Genomic DNA, 21,507 nt, shown 5'->3' on the forward strand with positions numbered 1-21,507 from the left:
GCTTGGCGTCGATCTGTTCGTATGGCGCTGAACGTCCGCAACAAATTAGGGTTCATCGACGGTACTATCTTGAAACCTCCTCTTAATCATAAAGATTCTGGTGCTTGGTCCAGGTGTAACGACATGGTATCTACTTGGTTGATGAATTCTGTATCGAAAAAGATCGGTCAAAGCTTGCTGTTCATGTCTAGTGCTGAGCATATTTGGAAGAATCTGATGATTCGTTTTAAGCAAGACGATGCTCCACGTGTGTTTGAGATTGAGCAACGTCTAAGCACGATTCAGCAAGGCTCCATGGATATCAGTACTTACTACACTGAACTTGTTACACTTTGGGAAGAGTATCAAAACTATGTAGATCTCCCAGTGTGTACTTGTGGTAAGTGCGAGTGCAATGCTGCTTTATCTTGGGAGAAATTGCAGCAACGAAGCCGTGTCACCAAGTTTCTGATGGGTTTGAATGAAGCTTTTGAAGCTACTCGTCGTCATATCCTAATGATGAAGCCTATTCCTTCAATGGAAGAAGTCTTCAATATGGTTACTCAAGACGAACGACAGAAGAGTCTCAAGCCTACTACTCGTGTTGATAATGTTGTTTTTCAGAATTCTACTGAATCTGAGTCTGCTGTTTATACTGGTTCTTCTGAGAATGCGGCTTGTGCAGCTGTGAACAACAACTATCGTTCACGTCCACGTCCTATCTGTACTCACTGTGGCATTGCTGGTCACATCGTTCAGAAGTGTTTTAAGCTGCATGGCTATCCTCCTGGACATCGTTTCTACAACAACAACAATTCTCAGAAGTCTGCTCAATCTGGATCAATTCAACCTCCCAAGCCTGCTCAGTCGTATTCTAAGCCTAACAGCGTTGCTAATGTTACTGTTGCTTCCTCGACTCCTTCTCCAATGGCTTTGGATTTGAGTTCTTTTCGTCCAGATCAAGTGCAGAATCTCATCCAGCAGTTGCAGTCACATGTTCGTATTGCTGACAATGCACCTACTCAATCTCTCGTGAATGCTTCTATTACAGAAACTGGTTTCATAGCTGCTGAATCTTCCAGTGGTACTGTCCCCTTTCCTTCTCTCAGTCTTCGATATGAAAATTTCTCTTTAACCTTTCAACATCAAACCCTTTCTTCTCTTTCAACCCATTTACCCATTGGTTCTTGGATAATTGATAGTGGTGCAACTACACATGTTTGTTCTGACTTGGCTTTGTTCAGTTCGGTTTCACTTGTTACAGGAGTCACGGTTTCCCTCCCAAATGGAATGAAGGAACCGATAACCCATACTGGAACCATTCATTTGTCTGATTCTTTGATTTTGACTAATGTTTTACATGTTCCTTCTTTCCGTTTTAACCTCATTAGTGTGAGTAGTTTGTTACATCATGATAAACACTCTGCTCATTTCTATTCTGATTCTTGTCAAATTCAGGAGCATACTCAGGGTTTGATGATTGGTAGAGGTTCTGTCATTCACAATTTGTACATCCTCGATCAACGTTTTACTTCTCCTGCTGTGAACTTCTGTGGATCCTTGAAGGTCGATGGTTCTCTTTGGCATCATCGCCTTGGGCATCCATCTTCTGCCAAGTTACAACATATGTCTGATGATCTCTCGTTAGATAAGTCGTCTCTACATAATATTCCTCATTGTACCGTGTGTCCTTTAGCTAAGCAGCGTAGACTTCCTTTTCCTCATCAGAATAATATGTCTAAGGAACCATTTGATCTTATTCATTTAGATATATGGGGTCCTTTTAATACTGAGTCTGTTGAAGGGTATAGATATTTTTTTACAATTGTTGATGACAATACTCGTGTAACATGGATTTATATGTTGAAATCAAAAAGTGATGTTTCTCTTATCATGCCTTCTTTTGTTAAGCTTGTTCGTACTCAATACAAAGCAAATATTAAAATGATTCGCAGTGATAATGCTCCTGAACTGGCTTTCTCAAATTTGATTCGTGAATATGGTATTGTTCATCAGTTTTCTTGTGCTTACACGCCTCAACAGAATTCTGTTGTTGAGCGTAAGCACCAACACCTTTTAAATGTCGCAAGAGCCTTTATGTTTCAATCAAGTGTTCCAATTCAATATTGGAGTGACTGTGTTCTTGCTGCTGTTTTCGTGATCAACCGTACTCCATCTTTGGTGCTTGGTAAGGTTTCTCCTTATGAGAAACTAACTGGTAAGAAACCTGAATATGACTTTCTTCGTTCATTTGGTTGCTTATGTTATGCTTCCACTCTTCAAAAAGATCGCACAAAATTCACTCCTCGAGCTTCTGCTTGTGTTTTTCTAGGTTACCCTTCAGGTCTCAAAGGTTATAAGCTTCTTGATCTTGATACTAATGATGTGTTCATCTCTCGAAATGTTGTCTTTCATGAACTAGAGTATCCATACAAGAGCATTCCTTCTGATTCTCAACCTGATAGTTTGTTTACCAAGTCTATCTTGCCTTTGCTTGTGCCTGTTGCTATTGATAATCATGTTCATAATCATTCCCCTGCATCGTCCTCATTGGTTCCAAGTATTCCTTTGGTACCTGAGACTGTGACTTCTGCACCAAATGTGATCTCACTGGACACTGCTAGGCCTCGACGAACAGGTAAAGCTCCCACTTATCTTTCTGATTATCATTGTTCCCTCGTTTCCATGGATACTGCTTTACAAAATCACACTATTGCCCATATCACTTCTTCTTCCTCTTCATCTCCACTTTATCCTCTTTCTTCTGTCCTGACCTATGATAACCTTTCCTATTCTTTCAAAGATGCTGTTCTTACCTGTTCCTTGGAGACAGTACCAACATCTTTTAAGCAAGCTGTGAAATCAAAGAACTGGACTAAAGCTATGAACGTGGAGTTTGATGGGATGACAAGCAACAATACTTACACTGTGGTTTCCTTGCCTCCCGGGAAGAATGTCGTGGGTTGTCGTTGGATATATACCATCAAGTATAATGCCGATGGCACTATAGAGAGATTCAAGGCACGTCTTGTAGCCAAAGGCTACACTCAGCAGGAAGGGCTTGATTTCACTGATACGTTCTCCCCTGTAGCCAAGATGACGAGTGTGAAGCTTATCCTCGGTCTTGCGGCTGCACTTGGTTGGAGTTTGGATCAAATGGATGTCACTAATGCCTTCTTGCATAGTGACCTTGATGAAGAAATCTACATGAGTTTACCTTTGGGTTATACTCCTGCTCCTGGTGAAGTTCTTCCTCCAAATCCTGTGTGCAAGCTCAACAAGTCCATTTATGGACTTAAACAGGCATCCAGACAATGGTATAATTGCTTTTCGTCTGTGTTGCTTTCTGATGGCTTCTCTCCATCTCCTGGAGATAATTCTCTCTTTGTAAAAGTCAATGGATCTTCGTTCATTGCGTTGCTGGTTTATGTCGATGATATTTTAATCGCAATCAATGATCAAGACGCTGTTCTAGCGGTTAAAGCTTTGCTGCATAAGTCTTTTAAGATCAAAGACTTAGGTCCAGCTCGCTTCTTCCTTGGTTTGGAGATTGCACGGAACTCAACTGGTATTGCAGTCTCACAGAGAAAATATGCTCTTGATCTACTAGCAGACACTGGATTACTAGCTTCTAAACCGTGTGCTGTGCCTATGGATCCTTCTTTTCCTTTGAGCTCAACGACAGGTGAACTTCTTCTTGATGCAACTTCTTACCGAGAGCTGATTGGGCGTCTTCTGTATCTTACCATCACTCGGCCCGATATTACGTATGCTGTTCATCGTCTCAGTCAGTACTTATCAGCTCCAACGGATGCTCATTATCGTGCTGCTCAACGTATCTTACGATATTTGAAGTCCAACCCTGGTCAAGGTCTCTTTTATGCCACTGATTCAGAGACGTGTCTCAATGCATTTGTGGATGCTGATTGGGCGTCTTGTCCAGATACCCGTCGCTCTGTTACGGGATTCTGTGTCTACCTTGGCAAATCCTTGATTAGTTGGAAGTGCAAGAAACAACATACTGTCAGCAGAAGTAGCACTGAAGCTGAGTATCGAAGTATGGCATTGGCGACATGTGAACTCATCTGGTTGCAGCAACTTCTAACCGACTTGAAGATTAAAGTTCAGCACACTGCAAAGATGTTCTGTGACAACAAGTCTGCGATTCACATTGCCACCAATCCCGTCTTCCATGAACGCACGAAACACATAGAGATTGATTGCCACACTACTCGAGATCAAGTCAAGCGTGGATTTATCAAGCTCATTCATGTGGTTAGTGCAGATAATCATGCCGATATCTTCACCAAACCTCTTCATCCTACACCGTTTCACTCCATACTCTGTCGCATGTCTGTTTCAAGCCTCTTTTCACCATCTCTGTCTTCAGTTCCAGAGGCTTGAGGGGGGTATATTACGTATAATAAGTGTCTCATATACTTGTATAGATACTAGGAGACACGTGTACACTTGTATAAATACTCCTCTTGTACATGACTTCATTAATCTATTCAGTACAGTTTAAGTTTCTCGTGCTCTCTTCTCGTTATTTTGATATTGTCAAAATAAAAATCTTGTTAACCTTGTCAACTGGAATGAAAAGAAAGTTTTATTTTCTGATACATTTTATCATTTATGTAAGCGAAATTGCATTGACATTAGAAAGTCACTTGAAAATCTACTGACACATGAAACTGATTAAGTGGACCGTTTTCCAAATTACATGATGATGAGTGTAAGGAATTATATGATGATGAGTGGAAAGAATAGAAATATGAGGTGTGTTTGTGAATATAGGTCAAAGAGATAAACACAAACGAAACAATTATAAGATAGATGACCCATTCGGGTATTTCTAAATTTCGGTTCGGGTTCGGTTCGGATCCTTGCGAGTTCGGTTCAGGTTCGGAAAACACATTTAAATTATTTTCAAAATTTTAAAATTCATTATATACTTTAAACTTCTCAAAATTTATAAATAAAATAATATATTACATGTAAATTTTAATAACATGTATCAAAGTACCAAATCTTAACAAATAAATTGGTTTGATTTAGATATTTGGATAAAAAATCAATACATATTTTATGTATTTTTGGTGTTTTGAGTATACTTTAACTATTTAAACATATACTTTTGACTATTTGTATATATTTTCAAGTATTTTGGATAATTTAAAAATATTATATATATTTTAGATGCTTTTTAATATACATTCAATCTACAAATAGTTAAAATATATATGTATATTAATTTATTTCGGATACATTCGGGTACCCAAAATATTTCGGTTTGGATCGGGTTCGGTTTCAGTTTTTTAAATACCAAAAATTTGAACCCATTCGGATATTTAATTAATTTTGGTTCGGATTTGGTACTACTTTTCGGATCGAATTTGGTTCAGTCTTTCGAGTTCGGTTTTTTTGTCCAGTCCTAGATACGCAGTTGCACTTGCATTTAAAAAATAAACAAATTAACTTGAAAGTTTGGTGATACAGTTTGACAAAAAAAAGTGATCAAGTTAAGTGGAATATTTTCCAAATTAAATGATGGTCCAAAGGAAGAGAAACGTGAGTTGTGTTCGTAATTAGCATACAAACAAATAGATAACCACAAGACAAATAATTATAAGATATATGATCCGGAAACTAAGCAAACGGCGGGGAATGGATGATGTCATGATACCACTACACACATCCTCTTTCCTTGTGCCATACGGCCCATACGTTTACATATACATGTGTGTGTGTCCACGGTCCGCATACTTATATGATAATACACTACACTGAGGTTCCGAATGGGAAAAAAAATATTTAACATCATTTATTTCAAATTTTTGCTTACTTATAACTGATGTAAAAGAATTTTACATCGCTTATATAAATAATTCTGAATGTAAAAGTGGTGATGTAAATAATTTGTATGACTGTATTATCAATTGATGTAATTTTTAAAAATATTTTCATCAATTGTTGTAAATAATATCAATATGTATCAGTTGTAAATAAATGACATTAACAACTACATCGGTTCTTTTAAATGATGTTAATATTGACATCAATTAAAATAACTGATTTCAATTATTTATATCATTTATTAATAATTGATTTTAAATTAATATCTTATTTCCAAAAGTATTTTTAGTAATTATCAATTATAATTATTAATAAAATATTATTTTTGTACCGTATAATTTGTTTTTCTCTACTACAATACAATAAATAATTTTTTGTCAGAAGATCAATTAAATACAATATTTTCCATTAACAATGTTTTACATTCTTTCAATGAAAATATAGTCTAAAAAGAAAAATAATATAGAAAAATTTTAACAAACAAAACAAATTTCGAACAGAATTTGCTATGAAAACTTCTTTAATCAGGATTCGTGTTCTTCTTTTTCCTTATCCATATTTTCATCAGCAATTTTTTTGTGGCAAAGCTGAATCCTTTATTAAAATTAAAAATCGGTTTTTAAATTCCGTTAAAAGTCTCATCGTTGAAAACTCCAGGTTAATCATGATCTATGACCAACTTTACCGGTTAAAAAGCATACAAGGGTTCTTATCCCTATTTATTTTGTTATTTAGTATTTTTAGTAAATAATTAAATTTTCTTTTTTATATAATAAATTAAACAAAAAAAGTGGTTGACATCTGTAAAATAGAAATGTAAAGAAGTCACAATCAACTCTCTGCATTCAAGCCGTATCACTCTCTCACTTCCCTCTTTTATTTTTGTGAAATTGCATCATGTATACTAAACTTTTGCCTTAATTAAACTAACACCCTAAATCCTACACCATGATACATTCTTCCATACACACCAAATTTATCTCATCATAGATATTTTGTTAATTTCATTTTTCTTTTTGGGTTTTAAACTACTTCACTTTTTATTTTTTTCTAATTTAAAAATTGCTTGATAGCCACCTTCATCCTATTGATTGAGGTGATCTAAGACTACATACAACTTATATTGAACATATAATACATATCGCTGTTTGAATTAAAGTGCAATTATACTGGTAATCAAATAGGGACTATGTAGGCCAAAGCCATGCTAATTGCTCTACTCTACTTGCATATGGTTCTTTCGTTTAATTTTTCTTTCAATTGCTATAAGCCTATATCATGAATTAAGATAATGAATGCAACAGTGTAAGCCGTGCATGAAGTCCGTAGGGTTGTTATAAATTATTTGTCTTGTCGTCAACGTTGTAATTGTATAATTATTGCGTGCAAGCAAACTGGCAGTTTGAATTTCCCACTCCCTCCACTGTCTTTGTCATTCGTTACATATTGTCCGAAGCATTTAGGATATTCTACTATATATATAATCTCAATATATAAGTTTGGTGATAACCGTTAAGAATATATATATATATATATTCCCATATGCATATATATAGACGAAACAAAATGATATGGGATGTAATCGGTTGACACAAGATGATGGGGATTATACTTTGATATTATTTGATGAACAAATATCAAATACCATATGAACTGAGAAAGAATAATGGACAATAGACTTGTACTGTTGCTTGCATTGAAGTTTTAGCATCACAGTGTCTACGTATCCAACATAAGTTTGTCATATTTCGTGTCTCTATCTTATAATTATATAGTTTTTGTTGGTGTAACTTTGGACTGATAATATAAATAAAATCTATATGACGTTTAGAGGAATCCAAGGGTTCAACAGCCAACCTCTCGTCAATTTGTGACTTCGGAAAAAGAGAAGAAACCCGACAAGTCAAATTAGCCCAAATGACTTGTTCTCTTAGAATTATTTATTATAGGTGTCTACTACCATTCTAAAAATAATCACCACATAGAATCATAGTGTAACGACCCTGATCTGAGAGGCCCATTTGTTTTTTTAATTAAAACCCAAAAACCCTTTCTATTCTTTTTGTCACATATTGGAAGTTTGCGCATCCCATCTCATTTCCCTTTTCCTATATAAGAAATTCCTTCTCTTCTCCTTTTTTCCATCAAGTCAAAGTATTTTTTGCGCGTGACAAGTTGTTGAATTATTCAACGATCAGTCATTAATAAATTTTTCTGGTGGGATTTCCGGGTAAACTTTCGGCGAGATTTCCGATCGAGTTTCCAGCGGTTTTTCTGGTAAGTTTGTCGCTTCCTTTTTCTAGTTATAGGAATCTATTTAGAGAATTCTATTTTAGGGAATCCGCCATTTTAGGAAATTTCTATTTTAGGAAATTTCTATTTTAGGAAAGTTTCTATTTTAGGAAAGTTTCCAAAAATAGAAACTTTATTTCCTGCGACTCTGAGCCTAAGTCGTTGATCCTCGTGTTGCAGTTGATCTCAGTTGACCATCTTCCGTTGTTCTTTCCGGCCAGTTGCTAAGGTGAGGGCTATTCCGTTAAATCCTGAGCTAGTTTAGTACTATTATTATTGAAAGTCTAGTTTCGAAACATGATCCGTCTTTGTGAAACGAGTATGTTTGAAAGTCTTGGTTGCTTATTATTATTTTGATTGTTAAACTGGAAATAGGATAATAGAGGATTCAACGATTGTGTGAAATGATTGATGTTAAAGACTGTTATATATATGTATATGTGTAGTTATATAGTAATGACTATCTAGTGAGTGCGGGGGCCCAGAGTGATTTGGGCTAGCGACGCATATGAGTACGGGGGCCCAGAGAAGTCTGAGCTAGCGACGTATAGAGTGTGGGGGCACAAAGACATCTGAGCTAGCGACGCATAGTGGATGAGTACGGGGGCCAGAGACGTCTGAGCTAGCGACGTATATTGTGTGGTGCGGGGTGCAGAGACGTTTGCATATCGACGCATATTGGTGGAGTGCGGAGGTCCAGAGATGTCTGGACTATCGACGCATATTATGATATCGTATATCCGTATGAGGAGAATGCAGGGTGTGTGGACTAGCTATGTACCATCAGCGTATTGTTTGTTTTGTGTGATGTGCTAGGCATCTTGTATGTTTATGCTAGAGCTATTCCTACATAGTCGTAGTGCTATGTACTGAGTCTGTGTTTTGCGGGTTAACATCTCATACCTCACTGAGTGACTCCCCTGTTGCTCATCCCTCTTTCTTTTCTCTTTCAGGTGAGCCTGGCAGACAGGAGTGATTGATATCGGATTGGTGCTTTTGGGCGTTTTCTTTATTTCTATTCTAGATTTCCGGTTTTGTGCTTTACCGAGATTTTGAGATTTATTATACTATTTGGATTTAATATTATTTATTGGATTTATGGAGATTTGAGATTATTTATGTGGAGTAATAAATGGAGATTTCAGGATTATTTCTTTATTTATTATTATTTATTATTATTATATATTTTGGAAAATCGGGGTATTACAATTTGGTATCAGAGCGGGTTCCGTCCCGGCTCCGACCCGGGATGGCGATTTGTGGGACGTGATTTTAATCGGGTTTTGACGATTTTGAAAAATATCTTGGGAATTGGGGGATTTTTAAAATAAAAATAAATAGCACCTTTCTGTTTGGCCTTACGTCCTTAAACCGTTGGTATCCACTTCCTCGGTGATTAATTCTTGTGTTATTCCTTTCAGATGCCGCCGCGTAGGAGAGTTGTTCATAACCCGGCTGCCAGTGCTGCTCGAGAGGGTGGAGGTGAGCATGTGCCACCACCGCCACCACCGCCAGTGATTCCACCGCCAGTGATCCCACCGCCTCCACCGCCGTAGGTGCCCAGGATGCAGCACCAGCAGCTGCAGTAGTCGCACCAGGAGCTTGCTACACTTGTGGCCAGCTTGGTCATATCTCCAGGTCTTGCCCGACTAAGGGGCCTGCGGCCAAGCGTCAGGCCATCGCTCCACGTGTGTATGCTTTGGGAGAAGCCGATGGAGCTGAGCGGATAGGAGGTACATATCTTTATCATACTCGTTGGATTTGAGTATTCTTGTTTTGTGGTTATCATGTATAGGTAGAAAAAAAAAGAAAAAAGAAAAAAAGAGCGTGTCTAATTAGATCGGTTACTGTTGAGTGTGAGAGCTTTCATCATATTAGATGTGGGAGGTTCGCATAGTTCGGAGTGTATGCAACTGGCCAAGAATCTTTTCTAGCAGAGTTAAGTCAAATTGAAGACATGTTATTTCTTTTCTCGGTTCAAGATTTGAATTCGAGGACGAATTCTTCTTAAGTGGGGGAGAATTGTAACGACCCTGATTTGAAAGGCCCATTTGTTTTTTTAATTAAAACCCAAAAACCCTTTCTATTCTTTTTGTCCCACATTGGAAGTTTGAGCATCCCATCTCATTTCCCTTCTCCTATATAAGAAACTCCTTCTCTTCTCCTTTTTTCCCATCAAGTCAAAGTATTCTTTGCGCGTGACAAGTTGTTGAATTATTCAACGATCAGTCATTAGTGAATTTTTCTGGTGGGATTTCCGGGTAAGCTTTCGGCGAGATTTCCGATCGAGTTTCCAGCGGTTTTTCTGGTAAGTTTGTCGCCTCCTTTTTCTAGTTATAGGAATCTATTTAGAGAATTCTATTTTAGGGAATCCGCCATTTTAGGAAATTTCTATTTTAGGAAATTTCTATTTTAGGAAATTTCTATTTTAGGAAAGTTTCTATTTTAGAAAAGTTTCCAAAAATAGAAACTTTATTTCCTGCGACTCTGAGCCTAAGTCGTTGATCCTCGTGTTGCAGTTGATCTCAGTTGACCATCTTCCGTTGTTCTTTCCGGCCAGTTGCTAAGGTGAGGGCTATTCCGTTAAATCCTGAGCTAGTTTAGTACTATTATTATTGAAAGTCTAGTTTCGAAACATGATCCGTCTTTGTGAAACGAGTATGTTTGAAAGTCTTGGTTGCTTATTATTATTTTGATTGTTAAACTGGAAATAGGATAATAGAGGATTCAACGATTGTGTGAAATGATTGATGTTAAAGACTGTTATATATATGTATATGTGTAGTTATATAGTAAGGACTATGTGGTGAGTGCGGGGGCCCAGAGTGATTTGGGCTAGCGACGCATATGAGTACGGGGACCCAGAGAAGTCTGAGCTAGCGACGTATAGAGTGCGGGGGCACAGAGACATCTGAGCTAGCGACGCATAGTGGATGAGTACGGGGGCCCAGAGACGTCTGAGCTAGCGACGTATATTGTGTGGTGCGGGGTGCAGAGATGTTTGCATATCGACGCATATTGGTGGAATGCGGGGGTCCAGAGATGTCTGGACTATCGACGCATATTATGATATCGTATATCCGTATGAGGAGAACGCAGGGTGTGTGGACTAGCTATGTACCATCAGCGTATTGTTTGTTTTGTGTGATGTGCTAGGCATCTTGTATGTTTATGCTAGAGCTATTCCTACATAGTCGTAGTGCTATGTACTGAGTCTGTGTTTTGCGGGTTAGCATCCCATACCTCACTGAGTGACTCCCCTGTTGCTCATCCCTCTTTCTTTTCTCTTTCAGGTGAGCCTGGCAGACAGGAGTGATTGATATCGGATTGGTGCTTTTGGGCGTTTTCTTTATTTCTATTCTAGATTTCTGGTTTTGTGCTTTACCGAGATTTTGAGATTTATTATACTATTTGGATTTAATATTATTTATTGGATTTATGGAGATTTGAGATTATTTATGTGGAGTAATAAATGGAGATTTCAGGATTATTTCTTTATTTATTATTATTATATATTTTGGAAAATCGGGGTATTACACATAGGTTCAGTTCGAAAAAATAAGGGTGATTTTGCTCTATATTCATAGTAGAGAAAAAAATAAAAGATATAGCCATACTACAGTAAAAAGCAATAGATGGGACAATTTGTACACAAACATGACCAAACTCTCCTTTAAAGTGTGCGTGTGATATTGGTATTCCAATGCTAAACTATGCTACTATACTACATATCATATAGTATAGTCATACAAATGATTAATTTAGTTACAAGGTTCAGTTTTATCAATTACGTGATTATAATATACATGATTATGATATAGTATGAAATACTTGACACAAACATATAAGATTTCCATTTATATTTATGTCCATAATGTCTAAACCCAAATTCTAAACTCTAAACCCCAACAATAGACCCTTGAGTCAACTTTTCTCATACCCCTATTTCTCTACAGAAAATCTCCTATGGGTTCCCTTGATCTTATATGCCCCTTTTTCATAATTCTATTTTTGATCAAAACCCAAAATCTCAAATCAAATCCTTCCCCCTCTTCAAAACTAAATCCTAACCCCTACCCCCCTAATGGATTAGTGAACCCATGGGCAAGTATTTAACATTTATACCTTTCAAATTTGGAAAAAAATATTTTAAAATTGTTTTTAACCATATTTTGATGATTTTCGTGAAAATATGAAAAAACAGTTTTTTTTATTTTTGAAATATTTTTATCAAATTCTATAAATCAAATAAAAAATATTCACATTTCCAGTTTTATTTTATTTTCTCCGTTTGACATATAAAATTAAAAGAAAAAACTGTCTAATAGAGATTAAGAAATGAGATATAGGGGCATGAGAGGAATTGTCTCCCCTTAAATCCTACCGTATATCCTAAACCCAAACCCTAAACCCAAATTCTAAACCCAAACCGTAAACCATAATGGAGCTACCTAAACCCTAAATCCAAACTCTAAATCTTAAACACAAATTTTTAACCCAAACCATAGATCCAAATAGAGCTACCTAAACCCTAAACCTCACTAAACCCAAGCTCCAAAATCCTAAACCCAAACCGTAAACTTTTAACCCAAACCTTAAACCCAAATTGTAAAACCAAACCATCGTCCATAATAGAGCTATCTAAACCCTAACCTTGAAGGTCTAAACTTTTAACTTAAACCGTAGACCCTAAACCCAACCCCTAAATCCAAATTCTAAACTTTAAACCCAAACCGTAGATCCTAAACCCAAACCCTAAACCATAAATCCAAACTCTTAACCCAAACCGTAGATCCTAACGGAGTTACCTAAATCCTAAACCCAAACTCTAAACCCTAAACCCTACACACAGTCTTGATTTTATTCTCCCTAGAGTGCGTGCACGTGTATTTCATACATCATGCAAAACCTATTATACTATACTATGTTTATTATGTAAATAGTATAGAAAATCTAATATGTTCTATATTATTTAAAAAGGAAAAGGAGGACGAAGAGGGGAGGGCGAGGGAGAGGGGCGGAGGAGGAGGAGGAGGAGGGAGAGGGGAGAGTAAGGGGAGGAGGATATGGGGAGGAGGAGGAGGAGGAGAAGGAGAAAGAAGGGGGGGGGGGGGGAACATAGGAGGAAGAAATAGGGAGGAACTATACTATTTTGATAAATAGATTAGTATTCCAAATATATTAGTAAACCATTGTTTTATATATATGTTCAAAGTAATGATATACTATTCTACTTTAATACGAGTCAAATATATTATAGTATAACTTTCGTCCGACATTTTTTAAAAAATCTGTATGAAAAAAATTAAGTTGTGGCATATGTAAAAAAATATGTACATTTTTATTTAAATTATCATTCATTTGAATTATATTTGATCTAAAAGATATATATCAAATAAGATTGAGAGGGAAGAAGAACAAAAAAAACAAAAAAAAATAGCTGAAGAAAACAAAAAGAAAGAAGAAGATCAAATGGCTGAGAACATGCGAGTATACTTAAAAGTAAGAAATGTAATATTATATAAAATATACAGAATATTGTAGCCATGTTGTTGTTATGTGTATTCCTTTAATTTTTTTTCTACTATGAACATGACTCCAAGTTTCCCAAAAAATAATCACCATATAGCTAATTGGACAGTCTACTTTTGTTTCAAAGTCTTTAATTATTAAGCAAAAAAAACGATGTAAAACCACTTAGATTTTTTTTTCTTATTTTTTTGTTGCTTTTAAAGCTCAAATAACATTTAGTAGCCCATATATAAGGACACATGTACATTCACAAAATCCAATCACCGATCGAGTTAACAAGTTATATATAGAGAGAATATGTCAAAACTTTTGAGTTTATGGCTGCACAAATCTGTGACTGGAATAATTTTAAATTGATTGCTTTTTTTTACTAATGGAATTGTAAATGAATTTGATTGTTATACTAATATTTTAGTGTCATCCAAAGATATACGAGTCAACGAATTTAAGTATTGTCAAAAAGGAAAAATGCGAATTTGGTCAAACGTACGTAAATACATTTACGAAATAATTCTGCAAATTTTATTGTTCCTGGAAGTTATTGATTCAATTGACTGTTAATGCGATATTTGTTTTCACCCTATCTTTGGTTTCTAAAAAAATATTAACTTGTTAAGAGCATTTTCAACTCATTGGTATTTTCACTTCTATAATAGTATTTATAGATAAAATTACTCCAACTCACTTCTATTTCTTCTTCTATAATAGAAATTTCTATTTCTTCCTCTATAATGGAGATCTCTATTTCTTCCTCTATAATAGAGATTTCTATTTTTTTCATTCGATATACTAAATAAACTCTCTCGACGAAAAACAAAAATAGGAGTACTTTTTAAATAAGAATCCCATATAACATGGCGTGTTAAAAAAAATCTATAATCTAGCTATAAAAATCAGTCACCCTAATTTTCAGGAAAACCACATTTACAAAATCTTGATAATATGGTGATTTCCGAAACTAAATCTAATAATAATTATATATTTCCTGAATTATCACAATTCTAAAAACTACAAAACATTTAAGGCTTTAGAGATTTGAGAAAGGAGAGAGAGAAAGACGAGTTGGGTCAATGGATATAAATACTCTGTTTTAGAAACGGACAGCCCCAAAAAGGAGCAAAAAAAAAGACAGAACAAGAAGACGAAAATGAAGACGATGACAATGCTCTTGTGTCTCATCACGATGCTCCTAATAGCCTCCGCATATTCCGACACGGTGATGCGTCTCGACATGATGCACCGTGACACACTCTCGCCGATACATACACCTTACCATCGCATTGAAGACATTTTCGGCGAGGACAAGAGGCGTCACAGCCTCATTTCTCAGAAAGTAAAAGCAACTAAAAGTGGAGCGAGAATGTCTCTGGGATCAGGTTTCGAGTTCGGAGCTGCGCAGTATTTCGCGGAGATTATGGTCGGGACGCCGGCGAAGAAGTTCAGGGTGGTGGTGGACACGGGGAGCGAGCTGACATGGGTGAACTGTAGGTTCAATGGGAAAGGAAAAGAGAATCGTGAAGTCTTTAAAGCAGAGGAGTCTTCCAGTTTTAAAACATTTGGATGCATGACAAAGACTTGTATGGTTGATTTGAGGAACCTCTTCTCCCTCGCCGTTTGCCCTACCCCTCAAACTCCATGCTCTTATGATTACAGGTACATGTCACATTGATAATTTCTCTTTCATTGGTGGTGCATTCTTGATCCATAGTCAAAATGTGATTAGGTAGAGTTTAGTTAAGGATAACAATCTGATGATTAGCTTATTTGTAATTACTTATATACCAAAGAGGTACTGTGTGTGATTCATTTCGTGGTGGTAGATCCGTACTCAAAATGTAATTAGGTAGAGTCTAATCAGGAGATAATTAGTATAATAATATGGTTAAATGTGTAGTGGTTATATGCCAAAAAGGAAATGATGGTGATGATGGTCATGAACGTGAGAAGAAGAGGGATCTCTCTCTATTGTTACCACATCCTTCTCTCTGTTTTTCTCCAACTATCTAGAGAACTTGAAGGAGACATAGATTTAGATGCAAAAAGGGATAAAATGTGAAAATTAAATGTGTCTTGCTACTATTCATTACAATACATAAATGTCACTTATTGTGACTTGTGAGTTAGGTTTGCCTTTTGAGTAATAGATAAAACTCTAGCCTCTCTTATTGACTTACTGTATATCTAAACCTAATGCAAATATTTCATGTTTATGCAATTCTTACTAATACTAATTTGGATCGTGTGTAACAGATACGCAGATGGGTCAATAGCACTAGGTGTATTCGCTAAGGAGACATTCACTCTTGGTCTCACCAACGGCAAAGTTACTAGTGTCCCTGGCCTACTCATTGGCTGCAGCAGCTCCACAAAGGGCGACGGCCTCCGTGTAGCGGACGGTGTTATGGGTCTAGCCTTTAGCGATTACTCCTTCACTGGAAAAGCCGCTAACATCTTCGGACCCAAATTCTCATACTGCCTCGTTGACCATACCGCCAACAAAAACATCTCCAACTATCTCATCTTCGGTTATGCCCCCTCGTCTGCCGCCACCAAAGCCCACGCGAAACGAACCGCTCCGCTTGGTCTCAATATCCTTCCTCCCTTCTACACCATCGACATCGTCGGAATCTCCCTCGGAGATACCATGCTCAACATCCCTCCCGTAGTGTGGGACGTAACAAAAAGGGGTGGGACCATCTTGGACTCAGGAAGCAGCCTCACGTTCTTGGCTGATGTAGCGTACAAGGTGGTTGTGTCAGAGCTAGAGCGTCACCTTGCTGGTGCGAAAAGAGTCAAAGTAGAAGGACTACCGATGGAGTATTGTTATGATACCAGCAAGTACGACGATAGCAAGCTGCCGCAGCTGTCGTTTCATTTCAAGGGCGGTGCTCGTTTCGCGCCTCATCGTGGAAGCTACCTAATAGCTACTGCTGCTACAGGAATCAGGTGTATAGGGGTTGTGCCGGCCGGAGCTCAGGCTCCCAATATCATCGGGAATATAATGCAGCAGAAGCATTTGTGGGAGTTTGATCTTCAGGCCGAGACCTTGTCTTTTTCTCCTTCTACCTGCCTTTAGATATCCATTTATTTTACCTGACAATATTAAAAAATTGTTAGTGAAAGAATAAATAGTGTTATCAAAACTTGCTAAGGCATTTTCAGTGGTTAAGATCATTTTCTTCTTTTTCGAAATGTAAATATATATGTTTTTTCCTTTTTTAAAAACGTAATGTAAATATATATAAATAATACAAATCCCAACTTTCACATCATAAACACAATTTCTACTTTCTGTATTTTACATGTATGACTCTAAAACAAAAAAAAACTACAAAACTATATAAACTTGATAGAGCATAAACTACTAATCAACCATGCATTAATAGCATAATATATATTTGTTAATAAATAAACAAAAGCTACAAAACTATATGAGATGAATAACAAAATAAATGCCATCATTGACATATTCTTTATTAGTACTCGACCCTGTACAAATGTTTCAGCATCCTCCCCATTTTCAACATCCTCATATCCCTATTTTAACATTCTACATCATCTCTTTTTGGCACCTAATTGATTCAACATCCACTTCATTCTAAATTTCTACAATGGTTTAGTTTAAAAAATTTAACATTCTATCCTACAACTTTTAATTCATATTTTTATAACATAATAACTACATATTAATAATAAACTTAAAAACTAAAAATAACATAACCTTTTAATAATTATTATTTTGAATTATATACTTATTTACATTTTAAATAATACAAAAAATCAATATTAATAAACGAACTAAAATAAAGAATATATTTTTTCTAGTTGATTATACTGAAAATGACATTTTTAATATAATTTTTTTAAGTTTTATTACTACCTCCGTTCCTGAAAATATGATTTTTTAGACTTTAGTTTTGTTCCATAATAATAGACTTTCTATATTTTTAAGGTACTTTTAGATTCTTTTAAGATACTTTTAGATTCTTTTAAGACACATTAATTGAAAGCAATTGAATTGATTAAATATTATTGGTTCATATTTATTTAAAAATGTATAATAAATATAAATAAAAAGTTTAATTGAAAACATTAATTATTTTCTTAATATGCGTGAATTATCTAGAAAATCTTATTTTCAGGAACAGAGGGAGTATATAGTAAATGCGTTTGAATATTAGGTGAGAATAAAATATAAAAAAATATGCATAGCCAAACACAACACGATATGTGGAAGCGTTGGGCCACAATAAAAAAGTTTAACTGTCGAAACTTTGCAACGGATTTTGATGCCGCATATCTATCTTATTAAAACAGAAACATTACAACTTCTTCTAGGTAGATTTTAAAGGTGGACCTCTTATATTTAAATTAAACATCATCCTTTATTTATAATACATACTATATACGGTTTCCATATATTATTACATATGGATTTATTACGTACCATTATTACATGTCGATTTATATACTAAGAATCTATCTTATTAAAAGAGAAACATTACAACTTCTTCTAGGTGGATTTTAAAGGTGGACCTCTTATATTTAAATTAAACACTATCTCTTATTTATAATACATACCATATACGGTTTCCATATATTATTACATATATATTTAATACGTATCATTATTATATGTCGATTTATATACTAAGAATATAATACGTACCATTGCTCTGAAACTAAATCTTACAATTATATTGCAATTATACATAATTCACATGTTTGTCCATATTGCAATTATATATAATATATAGATATAATATATAGATACCATTCCTATGAAATACGTACCATTCATCTTTTTGTCCATATTGAAATTAGATGTTATATATATATAGTAAGAATACTAAGATACATATGAATCATCACATACATAGAAATTAGACTAATATATCAAATCAACTCAAATGTGCAACCATAATCCCTGCCATGATCATATACAAATTAGACATAGTATTTGTAATAAAACCATCATGCTCACACTCATTCAGCTTCTTAAGATTGGTCCACATTGCAATTATATATAATTCATCTGTTTGTTTATATTGCAATTATATATAATTCATCTTAAGATTGGTCCATATTGTTCCTTTAAAAAATTGAATCTCTCAATTCTAAAATATACACTAAATAATCTTTTATAGCAAAACCATTTCTCCAAGTTGATTTAACATGCCTACAATATCAGATTTAATAATATCGCAAGTTTTAAAAATCAGTTATAGAAAATATTCTTCTCCAAGTTTATTCTATCAAACCTAAAATCTAGGAAACAATAAAATCGATGTTCTTAGTATTTATTATGGTTAATGTAATTGATTATCGGATATTCCTTTCCTTTAAAAATACAGTCAATATTCTTTTATAGAAAAACTCTTCTCCAAGTTGTTTAATTAATCAGTTATGGAAAATCCCCTTCTCCAAGTATATTTTATCCAAGCGAAAATCTAAGAGTCGATCAAATTGTGATATTTTTATTTATTATGGTTGATTTAATTGAATGTGAAATATTCTTTTTCACCTCACAAAAATTTGTCTATAAATATTCGACTTCTTATTCACCATACGACATTCACAAAAACTCCCAAATAAACACAATATCGAAACCTAGCACTTTAGTTATGATAGATGGTGTGAAACCTTTAAGAAACAATTGGAAAATTCCAGTTAAAGTTCTTCATTGTTGGAAACAAAACACCGGTTTTGGAGACGACACATTTGAGTGCATCCTCTCAGATGAATCTGTACTTGCATTTGTTTCAGCTTTTATAAGTTTTTTCTATTCTATTGGTTTATAAATCTGTTTCTTTTTCTGTTTTATATGGTGTAAAGATTGCAGCAGCGTGCCAAAGGAATCACATTAGTACACATTATTTATTTAAACACATTTAAACACATTTTTATTTTTCAAAATTTAAAATTAATACACATAGCAATCATGTATTACATTTAGTATGAATAATGATAAAAAAAAATAACACCCGCTCGGTCGAGCGGGTCACGATCTAGTATTAACTTATTTTATCAACACTCTCACTGCAAGGATTTTAACTATTGAAAATGAGTTTCAACATCTCCATTGAGGGTGGTCTAAGAAGGTACATAAAATTTTTGAAAAATCAAAAATAGAATTCTACACAATGAATGAAAATCTATGTAAAAATATTTGATAAAAAAAAATATAATTAAGTTGTAAGATCCTCTCAACTATTAGAATCATCAAATTCTACCAAAATTTATGTTCCAATAACACATCCTCCTAAAATACATAGAAAACATGGTTTTGGCAACTACTACTATATTTTTATTTCTTTTACCTATTTATTTTAAAAACATAATATAATTTGACAAATTCTTATTATTTTGTTTCTTTAAAAAAAAAATGAAATAACAAGATATTATTGATTGGTGGAACATAAATAAAACTCAGTTTTGACATGTTAGCCTCAAATGTTTTCTTTTTAATTTACTGAAGATGTTTGGAACCTTTAAAATTGTTTTGAATTTCGATAATAAAGAAATACTAAGTGTTTTGCTCGCACATATGAGCATAATCGTTTTAATAATTATTAATATATGTATTATGATTTAACTGTCATAATAACTTGATCAATTTAAACATCATAATATTATTCTTTATATTCTTAATCATTTTAGTTTTTTCGATTTTTATTTCGGTCTACATCTCGTTAACACAAAGGAAAATTTTAAAATTATGAGACCATAAGAATATAATTACATATCAAATATTCCACACAATAAAGTAAAGTAAGAATGTGAACTTTTGGTCACTCTTAATCTACTTTGTATTTTTAAACCAGAAACATGTATTAAATTACCAAAAACACTAAAATACACAAATCCAAGTAAGAACAAAATAAATAAAAAGTAAATAAAAACTAAAGTTCAATAATAATTTAGAAGATTTAAAAAAAAACTAATTGAGATAAAGACAATATTTTATTGGTTTACTTGATCAATATATACATTGAATTATCTTAATATTTCATAAGTTTAATTTTAATAAAAGAAAAATAGATAATGATAGTTTTATTATTAAAGTTAATTTATGGTTAATTATATAGTGATAAATCTAATTATTCATTAAAAATATATTTATTTTAGCCGTTTTAGAAACTAAACCATTAAATACATGTTCATGATGACATAGAAAACTCTCTAAACTTAATATCAAAGCATATTTATATTATAGATTAAATAATAATAAAACATACACGTGAAATAGTTCTTGTAGTAATTCAGAATACCTAATTCATAATTTCAAACTCCATGTAACAGAACCGGTTTGCTCATAGTTTTTCAAATTCAAAGAAAGAAGAAAAACTAAGAACTCCTACTGAAAAAACAAATATCACAAGTATATAAATATAGATATCAACTATAATCAAGACAACTTGGAATGAATGAGAAAAATGAAATTATAGAGTTTAAAAGATCTTAAATCATATAAAAATACCTAACTTGTTTAAAATAATTATTATTCTAATTCCAATTAGAAATTTTGAAATATTTATATTATTTAAATTAATAAATTAATGATTTAATCTAAAAACTAATAAAAAATCTTTTGAAAGTTAAAATAATTATAATCATAATTCTAGTTAGAAATTTCAAAATATTTATATTATTTAATTTAATAAATTAATTAGAAATTTCAAAATATTTATATTACCTAAATTAATAAATTGATGATTTAATCTAAAAACTAATAAGAATATAACAAATAAGAAAAACTAGCTAAAATAATAGAAAAAGTGACAAATCGGTAAAATTATTTCATAAATAAATTAATGATTTAAGCTAAAAACTAATAAGAATCTTGTG

The 21,507-nt window shown here is 33.9% G+C and overlaps 1 protein-coding gene across 1 annotated transcript; it reads left to right on the forward strand.

Annotated features, from left to right (window-relative positions):
- Window positions 1-14,678: 14,678 nt before the first annotated feature.
- LOC108860360 (aspartic proteinase NANA, chloroplast) lies at window positions 14,679-16,928 on the forward strand. Its single transcript, XM_018634249.2, has 2 exons — window positions 14,679-15,312; window positions 15,910-16,928. Exons 1-2 carry the CDS (start codon window positions 14,807-14,809, stop codon window positions 16,733-16,735), a joined length of 1,332 nt encoding a protein of 443 aa, XP_018489751.2. The 5' UTR covers window positions 14,679-14,806; the 3' UTR covers window positions 16,736-16,928.
- Window positions 16,929-21,507: the final 4,579 nt, after the last annotated feature.

Source organism: Raphanus sativus, chromosome 5, assembly GCF_000801105.2.
Source record: "Raphanus sativus cultivar WK10039 chromosome 5, ASM80110v3, whole genome shotgun sequence".
NCBI lineage: Eukaryota > Viridiplantae > Streptophyta > Magnoliopsida > Brassicales > Brassicaceae > Raphanus > Raphanus sativus.